Raw genomic sequence first — 27,379 nt, forward strand, 5'->3', positions numbered from 1 at the left:
TCACACGGGATGTTGCTTTAATGCAAATTCTTTAAAGGTACAAATGCATACACCGCTTCACATTCAAAAATTCCAAATTGTACTTTTCATTTTTATTTCAAGAAGTGAACGTCCACTGGAAATCGTAGGACCCATTTCAAAGTAAAAAAAAATAAACACGTATTATAATATACCAACGAAAAGACAACTCCAGGTTTTTACACGAAAAAACACATACCCATGCCACCATACATTCTGACCCATGTTGATCCCCCATCCAGGCAATCACAAGGAAATGTCATCGTTGAATTGATAAACGTTGTGTTGTCATGGACCTGCTTGCAACCAACCATATTTCCCTTGGCAAATTCAGCACGTATGATAAACGGCGCAAGGGGAGGCAAAAATAATTCGGTTAAAAATCTGCATTCCAGCATTGTCATAATTTAACTCGGTAATTAACCGCTGAAAGCTATAATACACCTTTCACACATATGTATAGATTTCAGAAAATGCATTTACTGCGGTGGCATAAACCGGCGAGTGGTAAAAATGTCCGCGGTCTCTAGGCCTGGCTAGTAAAATGGTTGAGGACTGTTTGGATTCCTGCGTCTGAAGGGCATTTGCCCGTGCCTTATCGGAGGGCGGTAACGCGGTGCGTTCACATTCAGAGGCCTCGCGTGGAAGTTACCCATTTCTCTCGATTCAAAGTACGGGTTGTAATTGCCAGGATGCCCAAAGCTGGCGCAGTCTCCTTGCCAATACGGCGGCTGAGGAGGGAAGCCAGGGTGCATATACGGCGGTGGCCGCGGTGGCGCTGCTGGTGGAGGAAATCCTCGCCCGCCCGCGTGGCTTGGCCCTCGGAAACGATTGTGGAACATCGGAGGCCGGGGTCCCCAGGGTTGTCCAAAAGCGTTGCCGTCATGAAAGGGCCCGCGTGGCTGCATGTGGCTGAACTCAAAGTTGGGCCTCCCCCTGCCTCTGGCCCAGCCTCTGCCCCGGGGGTTGTGCTGCTGTCCCTCTGCTCGAGGAAGATGAGTTCCGGCCATTTCTGAAGAAATAAAACAAATATTTCACACGCGTTCAAGCCTCGTAGTGTGACGAGCATTACGATTTGCCGCCAGACAGACAGCAGTGGCTATGCACGCCGGTAATCTAAACTAAATAAAAAAAAAATATTATTTACCAGGTAAGGCCCACTGAGCTATAGAGCACTTTTCAGAAGTGACCTGGCCACAAATGATGGCTCAACGAAGGGGCTTTTCTTGTGGAAATGTATAGTAGCCAAATACTCTAAACACGTGATGTTGATTCTAAATGCGGAGGTAAAAACCGTGGGGCACCCGAAGTAAAAATCCACGTGACCACGGGGAAAACATGCCAACTCCAAATACACAGGCATCAGGGTCGGGATTGAACCCACGACCTCCTGTATACCAAAATGTTATTTATATTGCTTCCAAGAGGCTTTGTGTAATTATCGAGACTCACAAGATTCACGTCACCTTTCCCACAGTGCACTGAAGAGTCATCACCACTCACCTGGTCGAGTGTTGGCTCTTTGTGAGTTTTTTCCTTTGGCGGCTTTCTCTTGTTCATCGTCGCTGTAGTCGACAGCCTGCAATACATTGAACGTGTTGTATACACCAGAGCAGGACACACCCAACAACCCAGTGAAATGGACATCGCACAGACGATGGCTGCTCCCTTTGGATGGGTGGAGCCCAACCATCAAAATCAGCTTCCACATTTCAAATTGATTCGGTTGAACCAACTAAACTATAAACTAAACTATTTTCTGAGAATAGGTTTTCCCCTTTTTTCTGGCAGCAAAACAGGTGTTAAGATGTTAAAACACCAAACTGAAACCTTTTACAAGGAATCATGTCTGCATTCACCACAATACTTGTGGTCAGAATGCAAACAAAAAACATACACCAAAAGGTTTCAGTTTGGTGTTTTAACATCTTAACACCTATTCTTGGTTCTTTCGGTAAAGTCACGTAGAAGGGAAACAATCAAATAATAAAAATATAAAACATTAAAATTCTCACGACGTTTCGACTGCAACACAAGCAATCATCATCAGGTGTGAAAACCACAGCAAGAAAAATTTGAAAAAAGTGGCATTTTTTAAACGTTAGCACCACGGAGAGCGATTTGGCAGTTATTCAGATGGACGAGTCCATCTATGTTCGGAAAAGAGGAGGGGGGAGACGAAAATAATGGATGCGGTCTGAAAGCCACCGTAAGCGTGAACAATCAATTAAGACCCGAAATGGTTGATCAAATCCTTCCAATGATTGTTAAGCCAGAATCCATCTTCTCGGTTGAAATTGTCTGTGTTTGTATATGTGGATAGCCTTATGAACGAATCTCTCATGGTAGCCAGATGGCTTGCAGAGAACCTCTGTCTTGGAGAAGTCAATGTCATGTGAGCCTACTGAATTATAACAGTGATCTGCCACGGCCGAGGTGTTGGTCCTACCGTAATTTAGGTCTGCTTTGTGTTCACGGATGCGGTTCGAGACATGGCGTTTGGTTTCTCCAATGTAACTGCTACCACAGAGGCAACTTAGTTTGTAGACACCAGGGTACTGTATGTCCGGAATCACATCTTTTACAGACGGAACCAGATCACGGATTTTATGTAATGTGTTGAATCGGACCTGGATCTTGTGTTTATTCAAGATTTTGGAGATCTTTTTTGTGATCCCTGCAATGTAGGGTAAAGACCTTGCCAAACTCACTGATCATAACCAATGTGAGAGAAAACAGGCGAGCGCGTACAAATTAAGCGACGCATGCCGAGCCTGTGGTTACTCGTTAGAAAGGACACCTCACAAAATGGACAATTGTTTAAAATATTGACGTTCATTTTTTTCATACATTTCTCAGAACCCTGTTTGGGTTAGGCAAGGGGGGTACTCGGTGGAAACAAAATTCAACAATGTTTCCCTTAAATTTTGATTTAAAGCATTCGTGACTGCAGTAATTCATATTCTTAGCTCTTTCGGTAAAGTCACGTTGAAGGAAAACAATAAAATAATAAAATATATATGAAACAATAAAAATTCTCACGACGTTTCGAAAGAACCAAGAATATGAATCTCTGCAGTCACGAAAGCTTTAAATCAAAATGTAACCACTTACGTAATTGAATGTGATTAATTACGTTGGTCATTGGTTATCAATGATCGTATTATCATGGCTATTCAAGCCATAATGAACATCGTTAATTGTAAATATATGTTATTTTTCATGGCGACACAACGTTACTCATGAATGTTGAGTTTTTGTTGTTGTTTGTTATTGTGCACCGTCGCCAACACGGTAGCACCAACAGCATCACAAAACGGTGTGAAGAGCCCCTAACCTTGAGTCAGGAACTTGTGGACAGAATAAAAACATACCTCAGGAGGCGGCTCGATGTCATCCTTCCAAGAAGCATCTGAACCTTTGAGTCTGATGGAAAAAAACATTGCAAGAGAAATTCTTCACTTTTAAAATGACATTGTTTTTTCTCTCAATAGAGATCAAATTATTTGTGCAGCGTAGTTGAACGACACTACTGTGTCGGCTCGGTATGGGGGCTGTAGGCGGGTGTCACGGAGGTCGTGTCGGGCCGTGACACTCCGCGTGAACCCAACAGGACACGTGACCGGATAAAGGGGGGCCAGGGGCCCCAGGGGGGTCACGTGGTTGGGGGCTCGGGCCTTCCCGAAGGCTCGGGAAGGGGGGCGTGGCCTGGGGCGGAGCCGGCCACGCCGGGGTGGTTTATAAGCGGGGCGTGAACGGAGAGCCGGGCTGTCGTGCGCTGTTCTGCTGCGTCAACTCTGGGATGAAGCCAACATCTACGATCCTCGGTCTCCGGTCCAGTGATGTAGAATCCCCGTGTGTTAGCTAAATTGGGAACGGTGGTTAACCACCCTATGTCGTTATCCTGTTACTGTTGAGAGTTACCCGTTGTGTTTAGCTAATAAATAGTGTTGCCTCCAAAGTTCGAGTGTGCGCCTGAATTTAACCCACTACATTTGCATAAAAAAACCAAATGGTATTTATGAAACAACTCCTTACTGCTTCAGTTTTTCCGTAAAGATATACTGAGTGTAGTCCGTCATTTCCGGGGTACAGTAGAGAGTGGTGCCAGCCGCGATGCCCTTTTGGGTGACGTCGTCTGCCGAATTGAAGCGCAGGGAGTAGAACGGGTGGGTGACAGGCCCAAAGGTCTCAAACACCTGCGGAAGACGAGAGACGCGCGCTTGCACATGAGAGTCTCGCGCTCGCACATGGATGAGCGGTGTGCAAAAACAAAAACCCACGGTCGTACGTCATCACCGGGGGGGGGGGGGGGGCGTGTTCTCTGATTGAAAAGCGCTCTCTCGCTCTCTTACATCCACAGCGAAGCGCATTGCGGGATTTTGGTTACAAGGAGGCGCACGGCAGAATATCCGAATGCACACAGGCAGTGACCTACATGCAAACAGATGGGCTCATCAGGCACACGCACAGCGTCCGTGCTGCGCTGCAAGAGGAGGCTGCGTCTCAACTTGGAAAACCAATTTTTGCCCGCGGATAAATTATTCCGTAATTATTGTTATTGCACTCGGTTTTTTTTCACCCCCCAAAAATGTCAACAACCCCAATGATGAAAAATTACCTGGAAATTACTTCACTGGGATTTACATGGCAGCAACATCACCCCCTGGTACAGGAAACTTACTAAAAACTATTTTTTTCATTTTACCAGGCAAGGCCCACTGAGCTATATAGCTCTTACTCATACTCTTTGGTTTTTTCGGTAAAGTCACGTAGATAAAATAAAATTCAAATAAAATAAAACAACTAAATCAAATCACGACGTTTCGGAGGCAACACAAGCTTCCGTCTTCAGGTGGAACAGTCACAGCAAGGTAGCTGCATCAAGTGGGGAGCTCTGAGAGCCTCGAGCTGATATACAGGTTAAGGTGGGGGGGAGGAGCCAAGCAGGGAGCCACGACGAGGCGAAGTTAATCCGTCTTTTGTTATGTTGAGGGTTCGGGGGGAGCGGTGGTTCACTGCACGGGGGCAATGAAAAATGGTAAAAAAAAGGCTGTGCGCTTATAAGGTAGCTGAAGTTTTGACTTGGTTTATGACATCTTTCAGTGGTTGCTTAATTTAAAACCATCCTGGAAAGATGTCATAAACCAAGTCAAAACTTCAGCTACCTTATAAGTGCGCAGCCTTTTTTTACCATTTTTCATTGCCCCCGTGCAGTGAACCACCGCTCCCCCTGCACCCTCAACATAACAAAAGACGGATTAACTTAGCCCCGCACGCTATCATCACTCCCTGCTTGGCTCCTCCCCCCCCACCTTAACCTGTATATAAGCTCGTGTGTCTCAGAGCTCCCCACTTGATGCAGCGATCTTGCTCTGACTGTTCCACCTGAAGACGGAAGCTTGTGTTGCCTCCGAAACGTCGTGATTTTATTTAGTTTTCTTTTATTTTTATTTTATTTTATCTACGTGACTTTACCGAAAAAACCAAAGAGTATGAATCCCTGCAGTCACGAAAGCTTCAAATCTAGAATATATATAGCTCATTTTCAGAAGCAACCTACCCACAAACGATAGCTCAACAAAGTGGTTTATCACGTGGATATGTATAGCTGTCAAATACTCGAAACGCATGAGTCTAAATGTGGAGGTGAAAAACCGGAGGACCCGGAGAAAATTCCACTTGACCACGGGGAGAAAACTCCAAATATACAGGCATCAAGGGTTGGAATCGAAAACGACCTCCTGCATAATAGGCGAGGGAGTTAACATCTGAACGTGGCGCTCCAAAGCAGGATCCTCCAGATAAAAAGAGTCGTTGAGACTGAGTCAGGCTTTCCTGGGTAACCAAGCGGATTGATAATAATAATAGAGCGCTGTATGCCTTTGCATGGCGGTATGGCCAGCGTTGTTTGCAGGTTGGCATTAGAAGTAAAATCAAATAAATGTTATTACAGCGGTGGTCGTGAAGGCCGAGTCGGCCGGCGTACATTCCAGCCGCACCGTAGGCAGGTCTGTTATTGACTTCGCACGGCTCGCGTCACCGATGACTGCACGATCGCGGACCTCGGTCCAGTCGCGCCGCGCGTTGAAGACGGGAACGGCGTGCCTACCTTCCCAACGGACTTTCTGTCCGACGAGAAGAGCAACGTGTCTTCGTTGAGTGGAGACTTGTCTTTTAAGGACTCCACGACCACTGAAACGTGCATGGGAGAGGCAGGGGGGTCAGTGGGGGTTCAGGTGGATCAATCGAGTTTCGTGGAGTGAAGAGGGTGGATTTTTTGGAAAACGAAGAGCAAATATTTCACAAAACGCAATGGAATCATGGAGGTGAACTAACATGCCAAAAATAAAAGGTTTTTTTTAGTTTATTCCCCCAGTTCTATCCTGATTGTGATATCGGTGTCACATCATCAAGCTATAAACTCAACTATAAATTATTTATATTTTACCAGGTACGGCCTACTTGAGCTATGTAGCTTTTTTCACAAGTGACCTGGCTATCACAAACGACAGCCCAACCAAGTGGCTTATCATGTGGAAATTTACAGCAGCCAAATACCCTAAACGCGTGTTGATTATAAATGTGGAGAGAAAAATGCACGCGACCACAAGCAGAACATGCAAACTCCAAATATACAGGCATCGTCAGAGCCGGGATCGGACCCATCTGACCTGTATACCAGGCAAAATTGTTAACATCTCGCCACCGTGGCGCCCAATGACATCTTCAAACATTCAATTCCATTCTCTCATCGAGCAGTGCAACCCTTCTTCGTGTTAGGTTATGACCCACGGAAGCCGATGTCAGAGCTACCTCCGACATCCCCTTCGAGCCACCTCCGTTCCACGCAGAAAGGGGACAGCACTCTATGCACGCCGCCAGCCGCGATGCGTTTTATTTGCGCGCGATTGTTGATGACCGAGCTGAGACCATTAACTCGCTGCACTCGACGCACATGGATTAACCCACGGGCGTCTGCCCGGACTCAAACATAGGTTGCGGGCTCAGCGCTCTGACCTCCGAGCCAACCCGGTCGCTTCTCTCAAGAAAAGAGGTCTTCAGAGGCTCTGCGAGGTTTGGTGCCCCTCGTGACATCCCATATTCTAGCGGCCACGACGAGAACCGAGAGCGTGCTGTGCCGACAAGAGTTCCATCCCGAGGCAAGACGCCCCCCCCCAACCCCACCCCGTGACGCAACACGCAAGACGCGACACGGCCCCCCTGTCAAATCCTACTGCCGGACGAGGGCCTCCGTTACTCGCAGAGGTCACTCATCCATACGTCACTAACGGCCGGCCAGTGCGGGTCGGCAAAATTTAGGGAGCGTGCGACGGTGGCGTTCACTGCGCTCTCCTCTGCCGAGCACGCGGCGCTGCGATGAGTCAACTCCACAAACCTCGACACGTCTGTGTGCGCACCGCCTGTATCGAGAAACTTGTACAGGCAGTCCTCAACTTATGAACAGCCGCACTTACGAACACCCACACTTATGACCGGATCGCATTACGAACGGGATCTTGGGAACAAATTAAGTTCGTAAGTCGATGAATGTCCGCATCGCCTTCCCACTGCGCAACCGAGCCGCGCTGGGGCCGTACCGAGCCAGGCCGGTCCAACCAAGGAGACACCAAGGAGACACCAAGGAGACACCAAGGAGACACCAAGGTGACACCAAGGAGACACCAAGGTGACACCAAGGTGACACCAAGGTGACACCAAGGAGACACCAAGGTGACACCAAGGTGACACCAAGGTGACACCAAGGAGAGATCAAGTAGACACCAAGGTGACACCAAGGAGACACCAAGGTGACACCAAGGTGGCACCAAGGTGAGACCAAGGTGACACCAAGGAGACACCAAGGAGACACCAAGGTGACACCAAGGTGACACCAAGATGACACCAAGGTGGCACCAAGGTGACACCAAGGTGACACCAAGGAGACACCAAGGAGAGATCAAGGTGACACTAAGGAGACACCAAGGTGACACCAAGGTGACACCAAGGAGACACCAAGGAAACACCAACGTGACACCAAGGTGACACCAAGGTGACACCTTGGTGACACCAAGGTGACACCAAGGAGAGACCAGGGAGACACCAAGGTGACACCAAGGAGACACCAAGGAGACACCAAGGAGACACCAAGGTGACACCAAGGAGACACCAAGGTGACACCAAGGAGACACCAAGGTGACACCAAGGAGACACCAAGGAGAGACCAAGGAGACACCAAGGTGACACCAAGGTGACACCAAGGAGACACCAAGTTGACACCAAGTAGAGACCAAGGAGACACCAAGGTGACACCAAGGAGAGACCAAGGAGAGACCAAGGTGACACCAAGGAGAGACCAAGGAGAGACCAAGGTGACACCAAGGTGACACCAAGGAGACACCAAGGAGACACCAAGGTGACACCAAGAAGACACCAAGGTGACACCAAGGAGACACCAAGGTGACACCAAGGAGACACCAAGGAGAGACCAAGGAGACACCAAGGTGACACCAAGGTGACACCAAGGAGACACCAAGTTGACACCAAGTAGAGACCAAGGAGACACCAAGGTGACACCAAGGTGACACCAAGGAGAGACCAAGGAGACACCAAGTTGACACCAAGGAGACACCAAGGAGACACCAAGGAGACACCAAGGTGACACCAAGGAGACACCAAGGAGACACCAAGGAGAGACCAAGGAGAGACCAAGGAGACACCAAGGTGACACCAAGGAGACACCAAGGAGACACCAAGGAGACACCAAGGAGAGACAAAGGAGACACCAAGGAAACACCAAGGAGAGACCAAGGTGACACCAAGGTGACACCAAGGAGACACCTTGGTGACACCAAGGTGACACCAAGGAGAGACCAAGGTGACACCAAGGAGAGACCAAGGAGAGACCAAGGTGACACCAAGGTGACACCAAGGAGACACCAAGGTGACACCAAGGAGACACCAAGGTGACACCAAGGAGACACCAAGGAGAGACCAAGGAGACACCAAGGTGACACCAAGGAGACACCACGTTGACACCAAGTAGAGACCAAGGAGACACCAAGGTGGCACCAAGGAGACACCAAGGAGAGACCAAGGAGACACCAAGGTGACACCAAGGAGACACCAAGGAGAGACCAAGGTGACACCAAGGAGAGACCAAGGAGACACCAAGGAGACACCAAGGAGAGACACCAAGGAGAGACAAAGGAGACACCAAGGAGACACCAAGGTGACACCAAGGAGAGACCAAGGTGACACCAAGGAGACACCAAGGTGACACCAAGGTGACACCAAGGAGACACCAAGGAGAGACCAAGGAGACACCAAGGTGACACCAAGGAGACACCAAGGAGAGACCAAGGTGACACCAAGGAGAGACCAAGGAGACACCAAGGAGACACCAAGGAGAGACAAAGGAGACACCAAGGAGACACCAAGGTGACACCAAGGAGAGACCAAGGAGACACCAAGGAGAGACCAAGGAGAGACCAAGGAGACACCAAGGAGACACCAAGGTGACACCAAGGAGACACCAAGGTGACACCAAGGTGACACCAACATGACACCAAGGTGACACCAAGGTGACACCAAGGAGACACCAAGGTGACACCAAGGTGACACCAAGGAGACACCAACGTGACACCAAGGAGACACCAACGTGACACCAACGTGACACCAAGGTGACACCAAGGTGACACCAAGGTGACACCAACGTGACACCAACGTGACACCAAGGTGACACCAAGGTGACACCAACGTGACACCAAGGTGACATCAAGGTGACACCAACGTGACACCAAGGTGACACCAACATGACACCAAGGTGACATCAAGGTGCACCAAGGAGACACCAAGGTGACACCAAGGAGACACCAAGGTGACACCAACATGACACCAAGGTGACATCAAGGTGACACCAAGGAGACACCAAGGTGACACCAAGGTGACACCAAGGAGACACCAAGGTGACACCAACATGACACCAAGGTGACATCAAGGTGACACCAAGGAGACACCAAGGTGACACCAAGGAGACACCAAGGTGACACCAAGGTGACACCAACGTCACACCAACGTGACACCAAGGAGAGACCAAGGTGACACCAAGGTGACACCACGGTGACACCAAGGTGACACCAAGGAGAGACCAAGGTGACACCAACGTGACACCAAGGTGACACCAAGGTGACACCAAGGTGACACCACGGTGACACCACGGTGACACCAAGGAGAGACCAAGGTGACACCAACGTGACACCAAGGTGACACCAAGGTGACACCAAGGTGACACCAACGTGACACCAAGGAGAGACCAAGGAGAGACCAAGGTGACACCAAGGAGACACCAAGGAGAGACCACGGAGACACCAAGGAGAGACCAAGGTGACACCAAGGTGACACCAAGGTGACACCAAGGAGAGACCAAGGAGAGACCAAGGTGACACCAAGGAGACACCAAGGAGAGACCACGGAGACACCAAGGAGAGACCAAGGAGAGACCAAGTTGACACCAGGTCATCTTTTTCCACTGCACAACCAGAGCCGTGCCACTGACATGACACGCAATGAACACATTACGATGCCAGCATCCCACGTTGAAGCGCACCGACTGACGCAACACACATGACTGAAATGTCACGACGTGCGGCGGTAACGATGAACCGCTTCACCTCCCTCCACACCTGCACTGACCAGCGTGGTGAAGTATGGTCAAATCACTACGAAAACCGACAAGGTGCTGGGGATGCCTTCATCCATTAGCGGGTTGATGACAAAGTGTTTCGATAATTAAAATCGTTCCAAACTATTCTAGAGCACAGCAAAGCACAAATGCAATGAATAAGGGAAAACGTTGCCAATGCAATCAGCCATGTTCCGGTTGCCTGTAGGTTTTCATCAGTTCTGCTTAACGCTTTGAATATTAAAAAAAATCAGCTCGGGTGTTTCGTTGAACGGTGATATATCAGTAATGTAATTATCAAAAGTCTCAGGGAACTTACCTAGTTGGCCCAGGAGGCTGGTGACCACCCCAATTGGCTCCATTTTGACATCTTCGGGAATCTCGATGGTGACCTCGGGCACAGGCGGCAGGTCCTGAGGATAGCGAGCGCACACAGCGAACGGGCGGTCACCACTCGCGTCGCGTCGCTCCCGCTCGCGCGCAGACGCAGTCATCCACACCAACACATCCGGGACTTACTCGCGTGAACACGCACACAAGGGAGACGCAACTCGGTTACCCTGGAAGCAGTTATCATGATCACCATCAAACACCTCGAGACCCAAACACCCACACCCCGAGGAGTCATCTCTCAGTCCTACAATTAAACAATCCACCTGGAGCCTGCATGCCCATTCCATTGCTCCATCACCATGGTGCATGTTCCCCTGGACGCGTTACCTTCACTCACAGCCAGGCGTGAATTACATTACAGCTTAGGCGTCGAATGATACGAAACTAAAAACTATCCTTAAATTTATCAGGTCAGGCTCACCAAGCTATATAGTTATTTTTCAGAAGCAAACTGTGCATCTCTCCACGCTCCTCTGCACACTCTTAATCATTTGTTCCCATCTTTGTGTCAGTGTCCATGCGCATCTGGCCCACGTCTCACCGCAGGTAACAAAACACCGATTAAGTTCCTTCTCCAGACACATCCGCACGTCGCTTTGCATGAACGAGGACAACCCGCTCCCCGTTGTTTTCATTATTTTGATGTTGTCACTGTGCCCGCGGCTGGCCTGCAGTAGCTGCCCCAAGGCTCACCACACCGGTGTTTTTTTGTCTTCTTCTTCCACTTTCCTTCCGACAAGACGTCCCCGGTTGCTGAGCAAAGTTGTCGTTGTTTCGCCGACAATTTCATCTTGGGTCCAACGTCGGGTGCCGAATTCGTGAACGCTTTTTTCTCCTTCTGACAATTTCCTGAAGTTCTTTGCCAATTGTCGTCACTTCAAGGACCGCATCGTCAACACACATCATGGGCTGTTAAAGTTTTTCTCCACCGATATTCACGCCCTCGTTTCTCCAATCAAATGTTGGGGGGGAAAAAAAACCCCTTTTCCACCTTCACGGTGACCATCTGTCAAACTCAACATGTTCACCAATAAGTGACCTTAAAATAAAAAAAACCCATAATAGTTATGTCTGTATTATGAAATTCTTCCACACTGTACGTAGCCAACCGTGCTAATCGGAAGTGCGAGGGCCATGGCCCTTCTTCATAGGACATTCATAAATGTGCCATGAAGAAGGATATGAGGAAGGGCCATATTACAGTGAGGGAAAAAAGTATTTGATCCCCTGCTGATTTTGTACGTTTGCCCACTGACGAAGAAATGATCAGTCTATAATTTTAATGGTAGGTTTATTTGAACAGTGAGAGACAGAATAACAACAACAAAATCCAGAAAAACGCATGTCAAAAATGTTATAAATTGATTTGCATTTTAATGAGGGAAATAAGTATTTGACCCCCTCTCAATCAGAAAGATTTCTGGCTCCCAGGTGTCTTTTATACAAGTAACGAGCTGAGATTGGGAGCACACTCTTAAAAGGAGTGCTCCTAATCTCAGCTTGTTACCTGTATAAAAGACACCTGTCCACAGAAGCAATCAATCAATCATATTACAAACTCTCCACCATGACCAAGACCAAAGAGCTCTCCAAGGATGTCAGGGACAAGATTGTAGACCTACACAAGGCTGGAATGGGCTACAAGACCATTGCCAAGCAGCTTGGTGAGACGGTGACAACAGTTGCAAGATCTCACCTCGTGGAGTTGCAATGATCATGAGAACGGTGAGGAATCATCCCAGAACTACACGGGAGGATCTGGTCAATGATCTCAAGGCAGCTGGGACCATAGTCACCAAGAAAACAATTGGTAACACTACGCCGTGAAGGACTGAAATTCTGCAGCGCCCGCAAGGTCCCCCTGCTCAAGAAAGCACATATACATGCCCGTCTGAAGTTTGCCAATAAACATCTGAATGGTTCAGAGGACAACTGGGTGAAAGTGTTGCGGTCAGATGAGACCAAAATGGAGCTCTTTGGCATCAACTCAACTCGCCATGTTTGGAGGAGGAGGAATGCTGCCTATGACCCTAAGAACACCATCCCCACCGTCAAACATGGAGGTGGAAACATTATGCTTTGGGGGTGTTTTTCTGCTAAGGGGACATAACTTCACCGCATCAAAGGGACGATGGACAGGGCCATGTACCGTAAAAATCTTGGGTGAGAACCTCCTTCCCTCAGCCAGGGCATTGAAAATGGGTCGTGGATGGGTATTCCAGCATGACAATGACCCAAAACACACGGCCAAGGCAACAAAGGAGTGGCTCAAAAAGAAGCACATTAAGGTCCTGGAGTGGCCTCGCCAGTCTCCAGACCTTAATCCCATAGAAAATCTTGGAGGGAGCTGAAGGTTCGAGTTGCCAAACGTCAGCCTAGAAACCTTAATGACTTGGAGAAGATCTGCAAAGAGGAGTGGGACAAAATCCCTCCTGAGATGTGTGCAAACCTGGTGGCCAACTACAAGAAACGTCTGACCTCTGTGATTGCCAACAAGGGTTTTTCCACCAAGCACTAAGTCATGTTTTGCAGAGGGGTCAAATACTTATTTCCCTCATTAAAATGCAAATCAATTTATAACATTTTTGACATGCGTTTTTCTGAATTTTTGTTGTAATTATGTCTCTCGCTGTTCAAGTAAACCTACCATTAAAATTATAGACTGATCATTTCTTTGTCAGTGAGCAAACGTACAAAATCAGCAGGGGATCAAATACTTTTTTCCCTCACTGTATATACTTTTCCTTTTAAGGCCACAGTGTTATGGATGAACGTGTTGAGTTTTGTTTGTTGTGCTTTGTGTACCCCTGCCAAAGCAGCAGCAGCAGCATCACCAGATGACTTTGTGACTGTGATGAAGTTAGAGCCGTTGTAGTTGCGTCAGTATTTCCGCGAGGAATGGCATGACCGCCGTGCAGGGTGATATGAATAAATTAATGGGTAGAATTTTCCAGAGGATCGACATCAATGCGATAGCGTCCCTAGACGCACTGACATCCAATGGTGTGTGAGCTCAAGCCATATTGTCTAATACATTATTAAACACTGAGGAAGCAATTATCTCACGCTAATTACTGAATAATTAACAGTGCATTTATAATAAATGTCTACAACCCATTCGCTCGCACGTCACGGCCAACACTGTGCCTTCATTTTCACGGTATTTTTTACCAATAAAAAAGATATATCTTGCCCATCAAATTTTAGGTTATTAAACTTTTTGAGACATGAAAGATTTGACACTGAATTTAATAATAATAATAAGTAGCGATTGCTAACTCGCTTCCCTCAGGCCCACCAGAAGAAGAATAACCATCAGCGGAGTTTAAAAAAAGAAAAATCAAGAAACACCCTGGGTGGCGGTGGTGGTGGCGGCGGTGGGACCGACTACGCTGCACGTGGCGTGTGACCCGGCATCGCTCTGGAGCCAGCAGCGAGCGTTGGCGGACCATTGCACGTACAAAGTGCCTGCCGCAAATTATTCACAATACCTTGCTGATCTCATCAAGGAGCAGAAATCATCACACAAACTCCGGTCATCCCCCTAGCAGCAGCGGCGTGTGGCTCACCGTCGAACAAAGATCGCATCGCTCGCTTTAACATGCGCTTCTGCGGCTGTCTGGAACGTTCCTCCTTCCGGTATTACGAAGCCAAAGGAGGTAAGCACTTTTAAATAATCTATATGGAAAACTTATTTCCTTAGAACTGCTCTTTGTGTTTCGTTTGTTGTCCTTCCCCCAAACCTCCAACAACGGCTGGCTACGTACGGTGCGAATACAAATTCAACATACATATATACAAACGTTGCAAAACTCCCTTCTCGTTGGGTATCAAGCTGCCGTACCCTGGCTCACCAGAACAAGGTGATAACAGCAAAGTGCGGACTTCCAGTAAAACCTTGTGGATTGCGAGTAACTTGGTATGCGAGTGTTTTGCAAGACGAGCAAAATTTTTAAATATAAATATTAATTTGATAAACGAGCGAGGTCTTGCAATACGAGTAGTACGTATACGCTTTGCCGAGCGTCACGTGATCACAACTGATATACGAGTGTTTTGATATACGAGTGTTTTGGATTACAAACACGTTTCCGGAAGGAATTATGCTCGCAATCCAAGGTTTTACTGGACCTCCATTTGTCCTATCTGTACAGGCTAGAACGCTGCCCCGTCACGTGTGTGGATAGAACGCTGCCCCGTCACGTGTGTGGATAGAACCCTGCCCCGTCACGTGTGTGGATAGAACGCTGCCCCGTCACGTGTGTGGATAGAACGCTGCCCCGTCACGTGTGTGGATAGAACCCTGCCCCGTCACGTGTGTGGATAGAACGCTGCCCCGTCACGTGTGTGGATAGAACGCTGCCCCGTCACGTGTGTGGATAGAACGCTGCCCCGTCACGTGTGTGGATAGAACGCTGCCCCGTCACGTGTGTGGATAAACGCTGTCCCGTCACGTGTGTGTATAGAACGCTGCCCTGTCACGTGTGTGTATAGAACGCTGCCCCGTCACGTGTGTGTATAGAACGCTGCCCCGTCACGTGTGTGGATAGAACGCTGCCCCGTCACGTGTGTGGGTAGAACGCTGCCCCGTCACGTGTGTGGATAGAACGCTGCCCCGTCACGTGTGTGGATAGAACGCTGCCCCGTCACGTGTGTGGATAGAACGCTGCCCCGTCACGTGTGTGGGTTTTCTCCGGGTGCTCCGGTTTCCTTCCGCATGCATAAACTCATCAATTGGCTGGAAGCACCTTAACCCCTTCCCGTTCCAATCACGTACGAGTACGTCATCGTACGTGTACGTCACGTACGATGACGTACACGTAACTGGACATGCGGGAGGGCATGTGGCAGAGTTTGCCACCAGCTATCGTGGAGTGCGGTCGTGTCCCTACAATTCTCTGCAGCGAGTACAATGTCTTTAAAAACAGCGGCGCTGTTTTGAGCACTCACCCACCCTGCAACTTGCAGACATCTCGGAATGGGAATAGTGTTCACGTATAAACCAAATGGCAGCAAGGCCCTCCTGAAAAAACGAGTCCATGGACTCAACGTGGCTTCCTGGGTAAATAACTCATAATTATGACATTGTGAAATATTTAATTTCCAGTAGAAAACCAATGTTGGAATTCTCTCATTTGCAATTCAGAGTGCGTGAGCCAAGCAGGTCGTTCTTCGCTTGAGTGCTTTATCGCAGTGGCTGGCAACTCCCCTGCTATGGTTTAATGCTTCGGCTCTTCACACTAAAATCTGACCATTTTGTTTTTTTTATATATATAATTCTTCTGATGAGAAGACGCTGTTGATAAACAGGTCGCGAGAAGAACGAGCGGGATTCTGACCAGCTCCCCCGCGAAGAGGGCCCATACATTCACCATCCTAAATACTGCTGAACTCGATCACGTACAGCGGTGAATGGGTTAATAAATAACAAGAACACATGGCGCGGGTCTCCGCGCGTGGTTTGCACGCGGCTCACAAGTGGGAGCTGCTTGCGAACAAGCAGCGCGCCACGCCACGGCACGGCAGGACACGTTCGGGATGCAGCGGAGCAAAAACAAACACTGAAACCGTCCCCCACCTCCAGGTCCAGCTCGCCCTTCACTTTCACTTTCGGCACCGACTTGGATGAAAAATAATCGTCTCCAAACTCGAAATCGTCAGCGACCGGTGTTGGCGATGCGGAGGACAGGGACGAGGTTGACTCGTCGGACGAATCGCTGCAAAGGGACGCAAACGGGAGGCAGATTAGACGCCACGGCTCAACTCCCGCCCAACGCAGACGCAGCTGTGAATAAAGCGAACATGTACGGTGCCCTCTTCCCTGCGAGCTACGCTCAGCGTCAGGTAGTTTGCACGTATGTACGTATGTTGAACTTCCTTCGTGCCGGACGTAGCCGGCCGTGCTAATCGGAAGTGTCTGCAGAAAGGCGCCTAAAATCAGGGGTGTAGCAACGCAGGCAGAGGTGCATAAATTATCATCAATTCTGAAGCTCGCAGCCACGTGCACCGAATCACGTGCGTAAGCTGGCAATGTTCGTTTCAATCGCATGAAGCTCTGTACCCGTGGCACACCACGGGAAGGGAAGTAAGAGCCAACGCATCAGAAGAGAAAACATGAGCGGGATGGAAAGCCGAGACAGAAATCCCCAAGACGGACAAAGAGGAGGGCACGGCTCGAGACGAGCAGCAGGGAGGCCGAGGAGGAGAGCTGGCCAGCAGGAGGGGGAGTGACGGGGCCAAGGTGTCAGGGATGAGAGGGTGATGATGAGGAGGAGAGCTGGCCAGCAGGAGGGGGAGTGACCGGGCCAAGGTGTCAGGGATGAGAGGGTGATGATGAGGAGGAGAGCTGGCCAGCAGGAGAGGGAATGACCGGGCCAGGGTGTCAGGGATGAGAGGGTGATGATGAGAGGGGAGGGAAGAGAAGGAGAGAACGAGCGAGCAGGAAAAAGTTGCATGGAGCGGCGTCTGTTTTCACTGGGGGCGCGGAGAGGGGAGGGATTACATTATCAAAACAAATGAAAGGACAAAAACACAGAAAATATAAATCATTAACGCTGTTGTGGAAAATCAGTCTCTCCACTTAGAACACAAGTTTACCGTTTACACAATCCATCGGCTCCACGACCTTCTGGGAGTGCATCGTTTCAGCAGCATTGACCGGCAGAAGAAACCATGGACCGATTGCGACACGCAGTGGGCTCATCAGCAGTGGCAAGCTCGCTTGAACCACTGCATCTGGCAGTGCTCGCTGGTGCACTGCCAGATGCCACAGGCGAGGACACTCCCCTTAAGTCATGGGTCCTCCCAGAAGGCCATGGGGCCCGATGGGTTGTGTAAGGAATCCTTTTTACATTTGACATGAACAGAGTCTCACCTGTCTTCAGCTGCACGGTCTGGGATTAATTTTACATCCATCTCTTCCGAGTCGGAGGCCACCACTTCTGCCTGAAATGGTAACGCCCCTTGTCCACACAAGGGCCCCTTGGGAAGTTCACTTCCCGGCATATCGACCGATTTTTGAGAAACGGCTGCTTCTGACGTTACAACGATCGCACTGCTGGATTCGCCCGCGTCTCTTAATTCATCCTGTACGCCAATTTGCGGTGTGCCTAATTGTGGCACTGGTAATTCAGAACTCATAAGCTCCTGTGGTTGTATAAGCAGAGTCCCAGATGTGTTATTTTCATCTAAACTTTCCTCATATTTCTTTTGGCCTTCTGAACAGACCTCTGAAATTGAATCTTCACAATCCATCTTGGTTTGTTCTGTAATAATAAGAAAAACAAGCAGTTTTTAAAACATGCGAAAACATAGACACCGATGAACTAAATAAAAAAATATACATATACAAGCTCTGTTCCAACGTTTAATCCCCAAAGGCAGAGAAAGCTCGTCAAGTTCATAACATCGGAGATCACAGGAGATTGATTGGCAAGTCTGCGTAATTAATGGAATGTTTCATCATGTTTTGCTTTATGTAATCGTTGATGCAAATTGCATCTCAAAGTTGCTGAGGATGCACAGACGAGCTGGAAGGCAGCCAAGCGAGGAGCCGGCGCAACCAACAATTGCCCTCTGTAGTCCTCGACGTGGACGTATTGGCGGTACACCAGTGCAGCGTAACAACAGTCTGACGATGTCCGTGTTGCCCTCCTTGAGTGAGCCGCAGGACTCTCCATCAGAAGTTGCACTTCGATTCAGCAGCTGCTTTCCAATTCGAACGCGTGGCGACACCACGAGTCGTAATCTGCTGATGCCACCGTCCGCCGACAAACGATTCCGGGAATGAATCGAGGAATCGTCCGACCAATTCTAGGGCAGGAGGAGTCAATCTCGCTGCCTTCGGAACACGGAGCGACCAATCGCCATCAGGCTGGGTGCTGCTATACGGCAACAGACTGTGAAGCTTCTTCGTGTTCAGCTGCTCGTAAACATTCGTCTTCCGACTGCTCCGACATGGAGAGAACCCATTTTTACGCACCCTACAAGATTTTCTGAACGGGGTTCGCGAATTGCGGGAAAATTAATGACTGCGAAAAATGTAGATATTGAGACATTTTCAGCCAATTCACGAGTACTTACACGTGTGTGAGGAAACTGGCGATGGAACAGATGACACATTGAGATACATGCGTTTAGATTATTTTGGCTGCTATATATTTCCACATGATAAGCCACTACACGCTGAGCTATCATTTGTGGCCAGGTCGCCTCCGAAAAAGGAGTAATAGCTCAGCAGGCTTTTGACTTGGTAAAATAAAAAGTTTAGTTACATTTTTTTGTGATTTTCTTACCTTTCCTATACTTTGCACTGTGATCGTGTTTTTGTATTGTTCGTTGTGACTTTCTAACCTGCCCCGACTGGACATCTGTGAAAAAGAGCTTTTTAAATCTTGACTTAAAACTTTCGTGACTGCAGGAATTCATATTCTTTGGATCTTTCGGTAAAGGCACGTAGACACGTGACTTTACCGAAGGACCCAAATAAGAAGAGCTTCATAGCTCATCCTAAATAAGATTCTGTTTAGTCCACGATTTGCTGCACCACATTTCTCCTCCACGCCCACGGGAAGGGGCTTTTCGGAGCATCAGTGCAGCGATCCACGAACTCTCACCTCCGCAGTGCTGGCTTACAGGCCGGCGTAGCCACAAACCATCTGGGACACATGATGGTCCCAGGCATTACAAAAACAATGTACAAGGGAGTCCCCCCTATATCTTCCTCCTTAGACATTCCGAGGTGAATGACAAACATCCCCAGTCCCTGTGAGAGTGAAGACAAGCGGGAAGGGTGGCTTGGTGGGGATGCGTCGTCTCTACCTCCAGTGTCACTCATGGCCGCTCTCAAAGCGTTCCTCTGTGGGTGACGCGGGATGGCGGCGATGCCACTTGTCTATCGCCTTGGGGACACCCGGGCAGACACGAGCTGTGGGGGCATGGACATTCAGTGACAGGTTATCAAACAACCGACGAGCATTTTGATATCTGGATCGAAAAGCGTTGCACTATTAAAATAATAAAAATAGGCAGATTGATCCATCTTAGGCAGATCCAGATTTTAATTCTAGATTTGAAGCTTTCGTGACTGCAAGGATTCATACTCTTTGGTTTTTTCAAATTGAGCAACTTTTTGGAAATATGTCATCAACCAAGTTAAACGTGAGCTGGGTTATAATTGTACAGCCGTTTCCGTTTATACCAGGATGGTGCCTGCGCTCGTACAGCACGCCATCGCCTGCCCCCCGAACCCTCTGCATCATAACAACAGGTGGGTTTTACCCGCTTTCTTGCAGTGCACCACCACTCCCCCAGAACCCCCTGCATCATAACAACAGGTGGGTTTTACCCGCTTTCTTGCAGTGCACCACCACTCCTCCCGAACCTCCTGCATCATAACAACAGGTGGGTTTTACCCGCTATCTTGCAGTGCACCACCACTCCTCCCGAACCCCCTGCATCATAACAACAGGTGGGTTTTACCCGCTTTCTTGCAGTGCACCACCACTCCCCCAGAACCCCCTGCATCATAACAACAGGTGGGTTTTACCCGCTTTCTTGCAGTGCACCACCACTCCTCCCGAACCCCCTGCATCATAACAACAGGTGGGTTTTACCCACTTTCTTGCAGTTCACCACCACTCCTCCCGAACCCCCTGCATCATAACAACAGGTGGGTTTTACCCGCTATCTTGCAGTGCACCACCACTCCTCCCGAACCCCCTGCATCATAACAACAGGTGGGTTTTACCCGCTATCTTGCAGTGCACCACCACTCCTCCCGAACCCCCTGCATCATAACAACAGGTGGGTTTAACCCGCTTTCTTGCAGTGCACCACCACTCCTCCCGAACCCCCTGCATCATAACAACAGGTGGGTTTTACCCGCTATCTTGCAGTGCACCACCACTCCTCCCGAACCCCCTGCATCATAACAACAGGTGGGTTTTACCCGCTTTCTTGCAGTGCACCACCACTCCCCCAGAACCCCCTGCATCATAACAACAGGTGGGTTTTACCCGCTTTCTTGCAGTGCACCACCACTCCTCCCGAACCCCCTGCATCATAACAACAGGTGGGTTTTACCCACTTTCTTGCAGTGCACCACCACTCCTCCCGAACCCCCTGCATCATAACAACAGGTGGGTTTTACCCGCTATCTTGCAGTGCACCACCACTCCTCCCGAACCCCCTGCATCATAACAACAGGTGGGTTTAACCCGCTTTCTTGCAGTGCACCACCACTCCTCCCGAACCCCCTGCATCATAACAACAGGTGGGTTTTACCCGCTATCTTGCAGTGCACCACCACTCCTCCCGAACCCCCTGCATCATAACAACAGGTGGGTTTTACCCGCTTTCTTGCAGTGCACCACCACTCCCCCAGAACCCCCTGCATCATAACAACAGGTGGGTTTTACCCGCTTTCTTGCAGTGCACCACCACTCCTCCCGAACCCCCTGCATCATAACAACAGGTGGGTTTTACCCACTTTCTTGCAGTTCACCACCACTCCTCCCGAACCCCCTGCATCATAACAACAGGTGGGTTTTACCCGCTATCTTGCAGTGCACCACCACTCCTCCCGAACCCCCTGCATCATAACAACAGGTGGGTTTTACCCGCTATCTTGCAGTGCACCACCACTCCTCCCGAACCCCCTGCATCATAACAACAGGTGGGTTTAACCCGCTTTCTTGCAGTGCACCACCACTCCTCCCGAACCCCCTGCATCATAACAACAGGTGGGTTTTACCCGCTATCTTGCAGTGCACCACCACTCCTCCCGAACCCCCTGCATCATAACAACAGGTGAGTTTTACCCGCTTTCTTGCAGTGCACCACCACTCCTCCCGAACCCCCTGCATCATAACAACAGGTGGGTTTTACCCGCTATCTTGCAGTGCACCACCACTCCTCCAGAACCCCCTGCAGCATAACAACAGGTGGGTTTTACCCGCTTTCTTGCAGTGCACCACCACTCCTCCCGAACACCTTGCATCATAACAACAGGTGGGTTTTACCCGCTATCTTGCAGTGCACCACCACTCCTCCCGAACCCCCTGCATCATAACAACAGGTGGGTTTTACCCGCTTTCTTGCAGCGCACCACCACTCCTCCCGAACCCCCTGCATCATAACAACAGGTGGGTTTTACCCGCTTTCTTGCAGTGCACCACCACTCCTCCCGAACCCCCTGCATCATAACAAAAGGCGGCTTAACTTAGCCCTCCCCTCCCCACCCACATCCCTTCCTGGCTCCCCCCCCTTAACCTGTATATAATCTCGGGTATTCCAGAGCTGTTCACTTGATACAGCTAATTTTGCTGTGTCTGTTCCACCTGAAGACGGAAGCTTGTGTTGCCTCCGAAACGTCGTGATTTAATTTAGTTGTTTTATTTTACGTACGTGACTTTACCGAAAAAACCAAAGAGTATAAGATCCAGATTTTACCGATACACCGGATCTGATGACACACGCAGCTCAATGCGATATAACATGAAGGGTGCAGCATTGACAGTCCGACAAGCTCCCCCTGTTTAAGCTTAACAGACTGTAGGGGCATGTTGACAGTCCGACAAACTCCCCCTGTTTAACCTTAACAGACTGTAGGGGGCATGTTGACAGTCCGACAAACTCCCCCTGTTTAACCTTCACAGACTGTAGGGGGCATGTTGACAGTCCGACAAACTCCCCCTGTTTAACCTTAACAGACTGTAGGGGGCATGTTGACAGTCCGACAAGCTCCCCCTGTTTAACCTTCACAGACTGTAGGGGCATGTTGACAGTCCAAGCTCCCCTGTTTAACCTTAACAGACTGTAGGGGGCATGTTGACAGTCCGACAAGCTCCCCCAGTTTAACCTTAACAGACTGTAGGGGCATGTTGACAGTCCAAGCTCCCCTGTTTAACCTTAACAGACTGTAGGGGCATGTTGACAGTCCGACAAGCTCCCCCAGTTTAACCTTAACAGACTGTAGGGGGCATGTTGACAGTCCAAGCTCCCCCTGTTTAACCTTAACAGACTGTAGGGGCATGTTGACAGTCCAAGCTCCCCCTGTTTAACCTTAACAGACTGTAGGGGGCATGTTGACAGTCCAAGCTCCCCCTGTTTAACCTTAACAGACTGTAGGGGCATGTTGACAGTCCGACAAACTCCCCTGTTTAACCTTAACAGACTGTAGGGGCATGTTGACAGTCCGACAAACTCCCCTGTTTAACCTTAACAGACTGTAGGGGGCATGTTGACAGTCCGACAAGCTCCCCCTGTTTAACCTTCACAGACTGTAGGGGGCATGTTGACAGTCCAAGCTCCCCCTGTTTAACCTTAACAGACTGTAGGGGGCATGTTGACAGTCCAAGCTCCCCCAGTTTAACCTTAACAGACTGTAGGGGGCATGTTGACAGTCCGACAAACTCCCCTGTTTAACCTTAACAGACTGTAGGGGCAAGTGCTGTTAGCGAGCAGCACCTATGAAGGCCGGCACGGCACACGAGGGGGTGGGTGGCCAGCACCACACCCGGCCGCCTTTGTCTCCCTAGTGACGATGTGTACACACCGTACCAGGTACTCATTTGGGTCTACTTTGGGGAGGCCCAGGAACGGTTCAGATAAATCGCATGAACACATTCACAGCGGTACCGTACCAAGGCATATAGACATACTACACACGTGAATTAATGTCCACAATAACTAAAGTAACGAATAAACGTATACTAAATACATAATAAACAACGGTGGTCCGTTGTACGAAACACAAAGTGGAATTCGTTTGGAATATACGAGACAGTCTCGAGCGGAGTGAGAGTCTTGAGTGAGAGAATCTAGAGTGAGAGAGTCTAGAGTGAGACAGTCTAGAGTGAGACAGTCTCTAGTAAGTCTAGAGTGAGACAGTCTAGAGTGAGACATTCTAGAGTGAGACAGTCTAGAGTGAGACAGTCTAGAGTGTAGACAGTCTAGAGTGAGACAGTCTAGAGTGAGATAGTCTAGAGTGAGAGAGTCTAGAGTGAGACAGTCTCTAGTAAGTCTAGAGTGAGACAGTCTAGAGTGAGACATTCTAGAGTGTAGACAGTCTAGAGTGAGCCAGTCTAGAGTGAGATAGTCTCTAGTAAGTCTAGAGTGAGACAGTCTAGAGTGAGATAGTCTAGAGTGAGATAGTCTCTAGTAAGACAGTCTCTAGTAACAGTCTAGAGTGAGACAGTCTAGAGTGAGACATTCTAGAGTGAGACAGTCTAGAGTGAGACAGTCTAGAGTGAGATAGTTTCTAGTAAGACAGTCTAGAGTGAGACAGTCTAGAGTGAGAGTCTCTAGTAAGACAGTCTAGAGTGAGATAGTCTAGAGTAAGACAGTCTCCAGTAACAGTCTAGAGTGAGACAGTCTAGAGTGAGACAGTCTAGAGTGAGATAGTCTCTAGTAAGACAGTCTCTAGTAAGACAGTCTAGAGTGAGACAGTCTAGAGTGAGACAGTCTAGAGTGAGACAGTCTAGAGTGAGATAGTCTCTAGTAAGACAGTCTAGAGTGAGACAGTCTAGAGTGAGACAGTCTCTAGTAAGACAGACTAGAGTGAGATAGTCTCTAGTAAGACAGTCTAGAGTGAGAGAGTCTAGAGTAAGACAGTCTAGAGTGAGACAGTCTAGAGTGAGACAGTCTCTAGTGAGACAGTCTAGAGTGAGATAGTCTAGAGTGAGATAGTCTAGAGTGAGACAGTCTAGAGTGAGACAGTCTAGAGTGAGATAGTCTCTAGTAAGACAGTCTAGAGTGAGACAGTCTAGAGTGAGACAGTCTAGAGTGAGACAGACTAGAGTGAGATAGTCTCTAGTAAGACAGTCTAGAGTGAGACAGTCTAGAGTAAGACAGTCTAGAGTGAGACAGTCTAGAGTGAGACAGTCTCTAGTGAGACAGTCTAGAGTGAGATAGTCTAGAGTGAGATAGTCTAGAGTGAGACAGTCTAGAGTGAGATCGTCTCTAGTAAGACAGTCTAGAGTGAGACAGTCTCGAGTGAGACAGTCTAGACTCTAGAGTGACAGTCTAGAGTGAGACAGTCTAGAGTGAGACAGTCTAGAGTGAGACAGTCTAGAGTAAGACAGTCTAGAGACAGTCTAGAGACAGTCTAGAGTGAGACAGTCTAGAGTGGGACAGTCTAGAGTGGGACAGTCTAGAGTGAGACAGTCTAGAGTGAGACAGTCTACAGTGAGACAGTCTAGAGTGAGATAGTCTCTAGTAACAGTCAAGAGTGAGACAGTCTAGAGTGAGACAGTCTAGAGTGAGATAGTCTCTAGTAAGACAGTCTAGAGTGAGACAGTCTAGAGTGAGACAGTCTAGAGTGAGACAGTCTCTAGTAAGACAGACTAGAGTGAGATAGTCTCTAGTAAGACAGTCTATAGTGAGACAGTCTAGAGTAAGACAGTCTATAGTGAGACAGTCTAGAGTAAGACAGTCTAGAGTGAGACAGTCTAGAGTGAGATAGTCTCTAGTAAGGCAGTCTAGAGTGAGATAGTCTAGAGTGAGACAGTCTAGAGTGAGACAGTCTAGAGTGAGACAGTCTAGAGTGAGACAGTCTAGAGTGAGATCGTCTCTAGTAAGACAGTCTAGAGTGAGACAGTCTCGAGTGAGACAGTCTAGAGTGAGATAGTCTAGAGTGAGATAGTCTAGAGTGAGATAGTCTCTAGTAAGACAGTCTCTAGTAACAGTCTAGAGTGAGACAGTCTAGAGTGAGATAGTCTAGAGTGACAGTCTAGAGTGAGACAGTCTAGAGTGAGACAGTCTAGAGTGAGACAGTCTCTAGTAAGACAGTCTAGAGTGAGACAGTCTAGAGTGAGACAGTCTAGAGTGAGACAGTCTCTAGTAAGACAGACTAGAGTGAGATAGTCTCTAGTAAGACAGTCTAGAGTGAGACAGTCTAGAGTAAGACAGTCTCTAGTAAGACAGTCTAGAGTGAGACAGTCTCGAGTGAGACAGTCTAGAGTGAGATAGTCTAGAGTGAGATAGTCTAGAGTGAGATAGTCTAGAGTGACAGTCTAGAGTGAGATAGTCTAGAGTGAGACAGTCTAGAGTGAGACAGTCTAGAGTGAGACAGTCTAGAGTGAGATAGTCTCTAGTAAGACAGTCTAGAGTGAGATAGTCTCTAGTAAGACAGTCTAGAGTGAGACAGTCTAGAGTGAGACAGTCTAGAGTGAGACAGTCTAGAGTGAGACAGTCTAGAGTGAGACAGTCTAGAGTGAGACAGTCTAGAGTGAGACAGTCTCTAGTAAGACAGACTAGAGTGAGATAGTCTCTAGTAAGACAGTCTAGAGTAAGACAGTCTAGAGTGAGACAGTCTCTAGTAAGGCAGTCTAGAGTGAGATAGTCTAGAGTGAGACAGTCTAGAGTGAGACAGTCTAGAGTGAGATCGTCTCTAGTAAGACAGTCTAGAGTGAGACAGTCTCGAGTGAGACAGTCTCGAGTGAGACAGTCTCGAGTGAGACAGTCTAGAGTGAGACAGTCTAGAGTGAGATCGTCTCTAGTAAGACAGTCTAGAGTGAGACAGTCTAGAGTGAGACAGTCTAGAGTGAGACAGTCTAGAGTGAGACAGTCTAGAGTGAGACAGTCTCTAGTAAGACAGTCTAGAGTGAGACAGTCTAGAGTGAGACAGTCTAGAATGAGACAGTCTAGAGTGAGAGTCTAGAGTGAGATAGTCTAGAGTGAGAGTGTCTCTAGTAAGACAGTCTAGAGTGAGACAGTCTAGAGTGAGATAGTCTCTAGTAAGACAGTCTAGAGTTAGACAGTCTAGAGTGAGACAGTCTCTAGTAAGACAGTCTAGAGTGAGACAGTCTAGAGTAAGACAGTCTAGAGTGAGATAGTTTGTGTGTGTGAGTGGAGCGAGGCGGTGTGTGTGTGGAGCAAGGCGGTGTGTGTGTGGAGCAAGGCGGTTTGTGTGTGTAGAGCGAGGCGGTGTGTGTGTGTGGAGCGAGGCGGTGTGTGTGTGGAGCGAGGCGGTGTGTGTGTGTGGAGCGAGGCGGTGTGTGGAGCGAGGCGGTGTGTGTGTGTGTGGAGCGAGGCGGTGTGTGTGGAGCGAGGTGGTGTGTGTGTGTGGAGCGAGGTGGTGTGTGTGTGTGGAGCAAGGCGGTGTGTGTGGAGCGAGGCGGTGTGTGTGTGTGGAGCGAGGCGGTGTGTGTGGAGCGAGGCGGCGTGTGTCTGGAGTCACTCACGCTGCTCCACGTGCGTAGTGCGACGCGGCAAGGCCCAAGAGTCCGCGGCGATTTGATGAGTCTTTATTCCCGGTCGAACCTTTGGATTTTCAACTAAGGG

General features: G+C 48.9%; 1 protein-coding gene across 1 annotated transcript; it reads right to left on the reverse strand.

Annotated features, from left to right (window-relative positions):
* On the reverse strand, positions 1 to 27,379 carry NAF1 (nuclear assembly factor 1 ribonucleoprotein). The gene is made up of 10 exons (XM_032972997.2): positions 27,280 to 27,379; positions 19,916 to 20,021; positions 17,970 to 18,360; positions 16,674 to 16,812; positions 11,022 to 11,115; positions 6,131 to 6,213; positions 4,057 to 4,217; positions 3,393 to 3,444; positions 1,522 to 1,597; positions 1 to 1,030 (listed from the first exon to the last, which is right to left on the reverse strand). Exons 2-10 carry the CDS (start codon positions 19,929 to 19,931, stop codon positions 555 to 557), a joined length of 1,488 nt encoding a protein of 495 aa, XP_032828888.1. The 5' UTR covers positions 19,932 to 20,021; positions 27,280 to 27,379; the 3' UTR covers positions 1 to 554.

This window comes from Petromyzon marinus, chromosome 50 (genome assembly GCF_048934315.1).
Source record: "Petromyzon marinus isolate PM22_M1 ecotype Great Lakes invasive population chromosome 50, UKy_Petmar_22M1.pri1.0, whole genome shotgun sequence".
Lineage (NCBI taxonomy): Eukaryota > Metazoa > Chordata > Hyperoartia > Petromyzontiformes > Petromyzontidae > Petromyzon > Petromyzon marinus.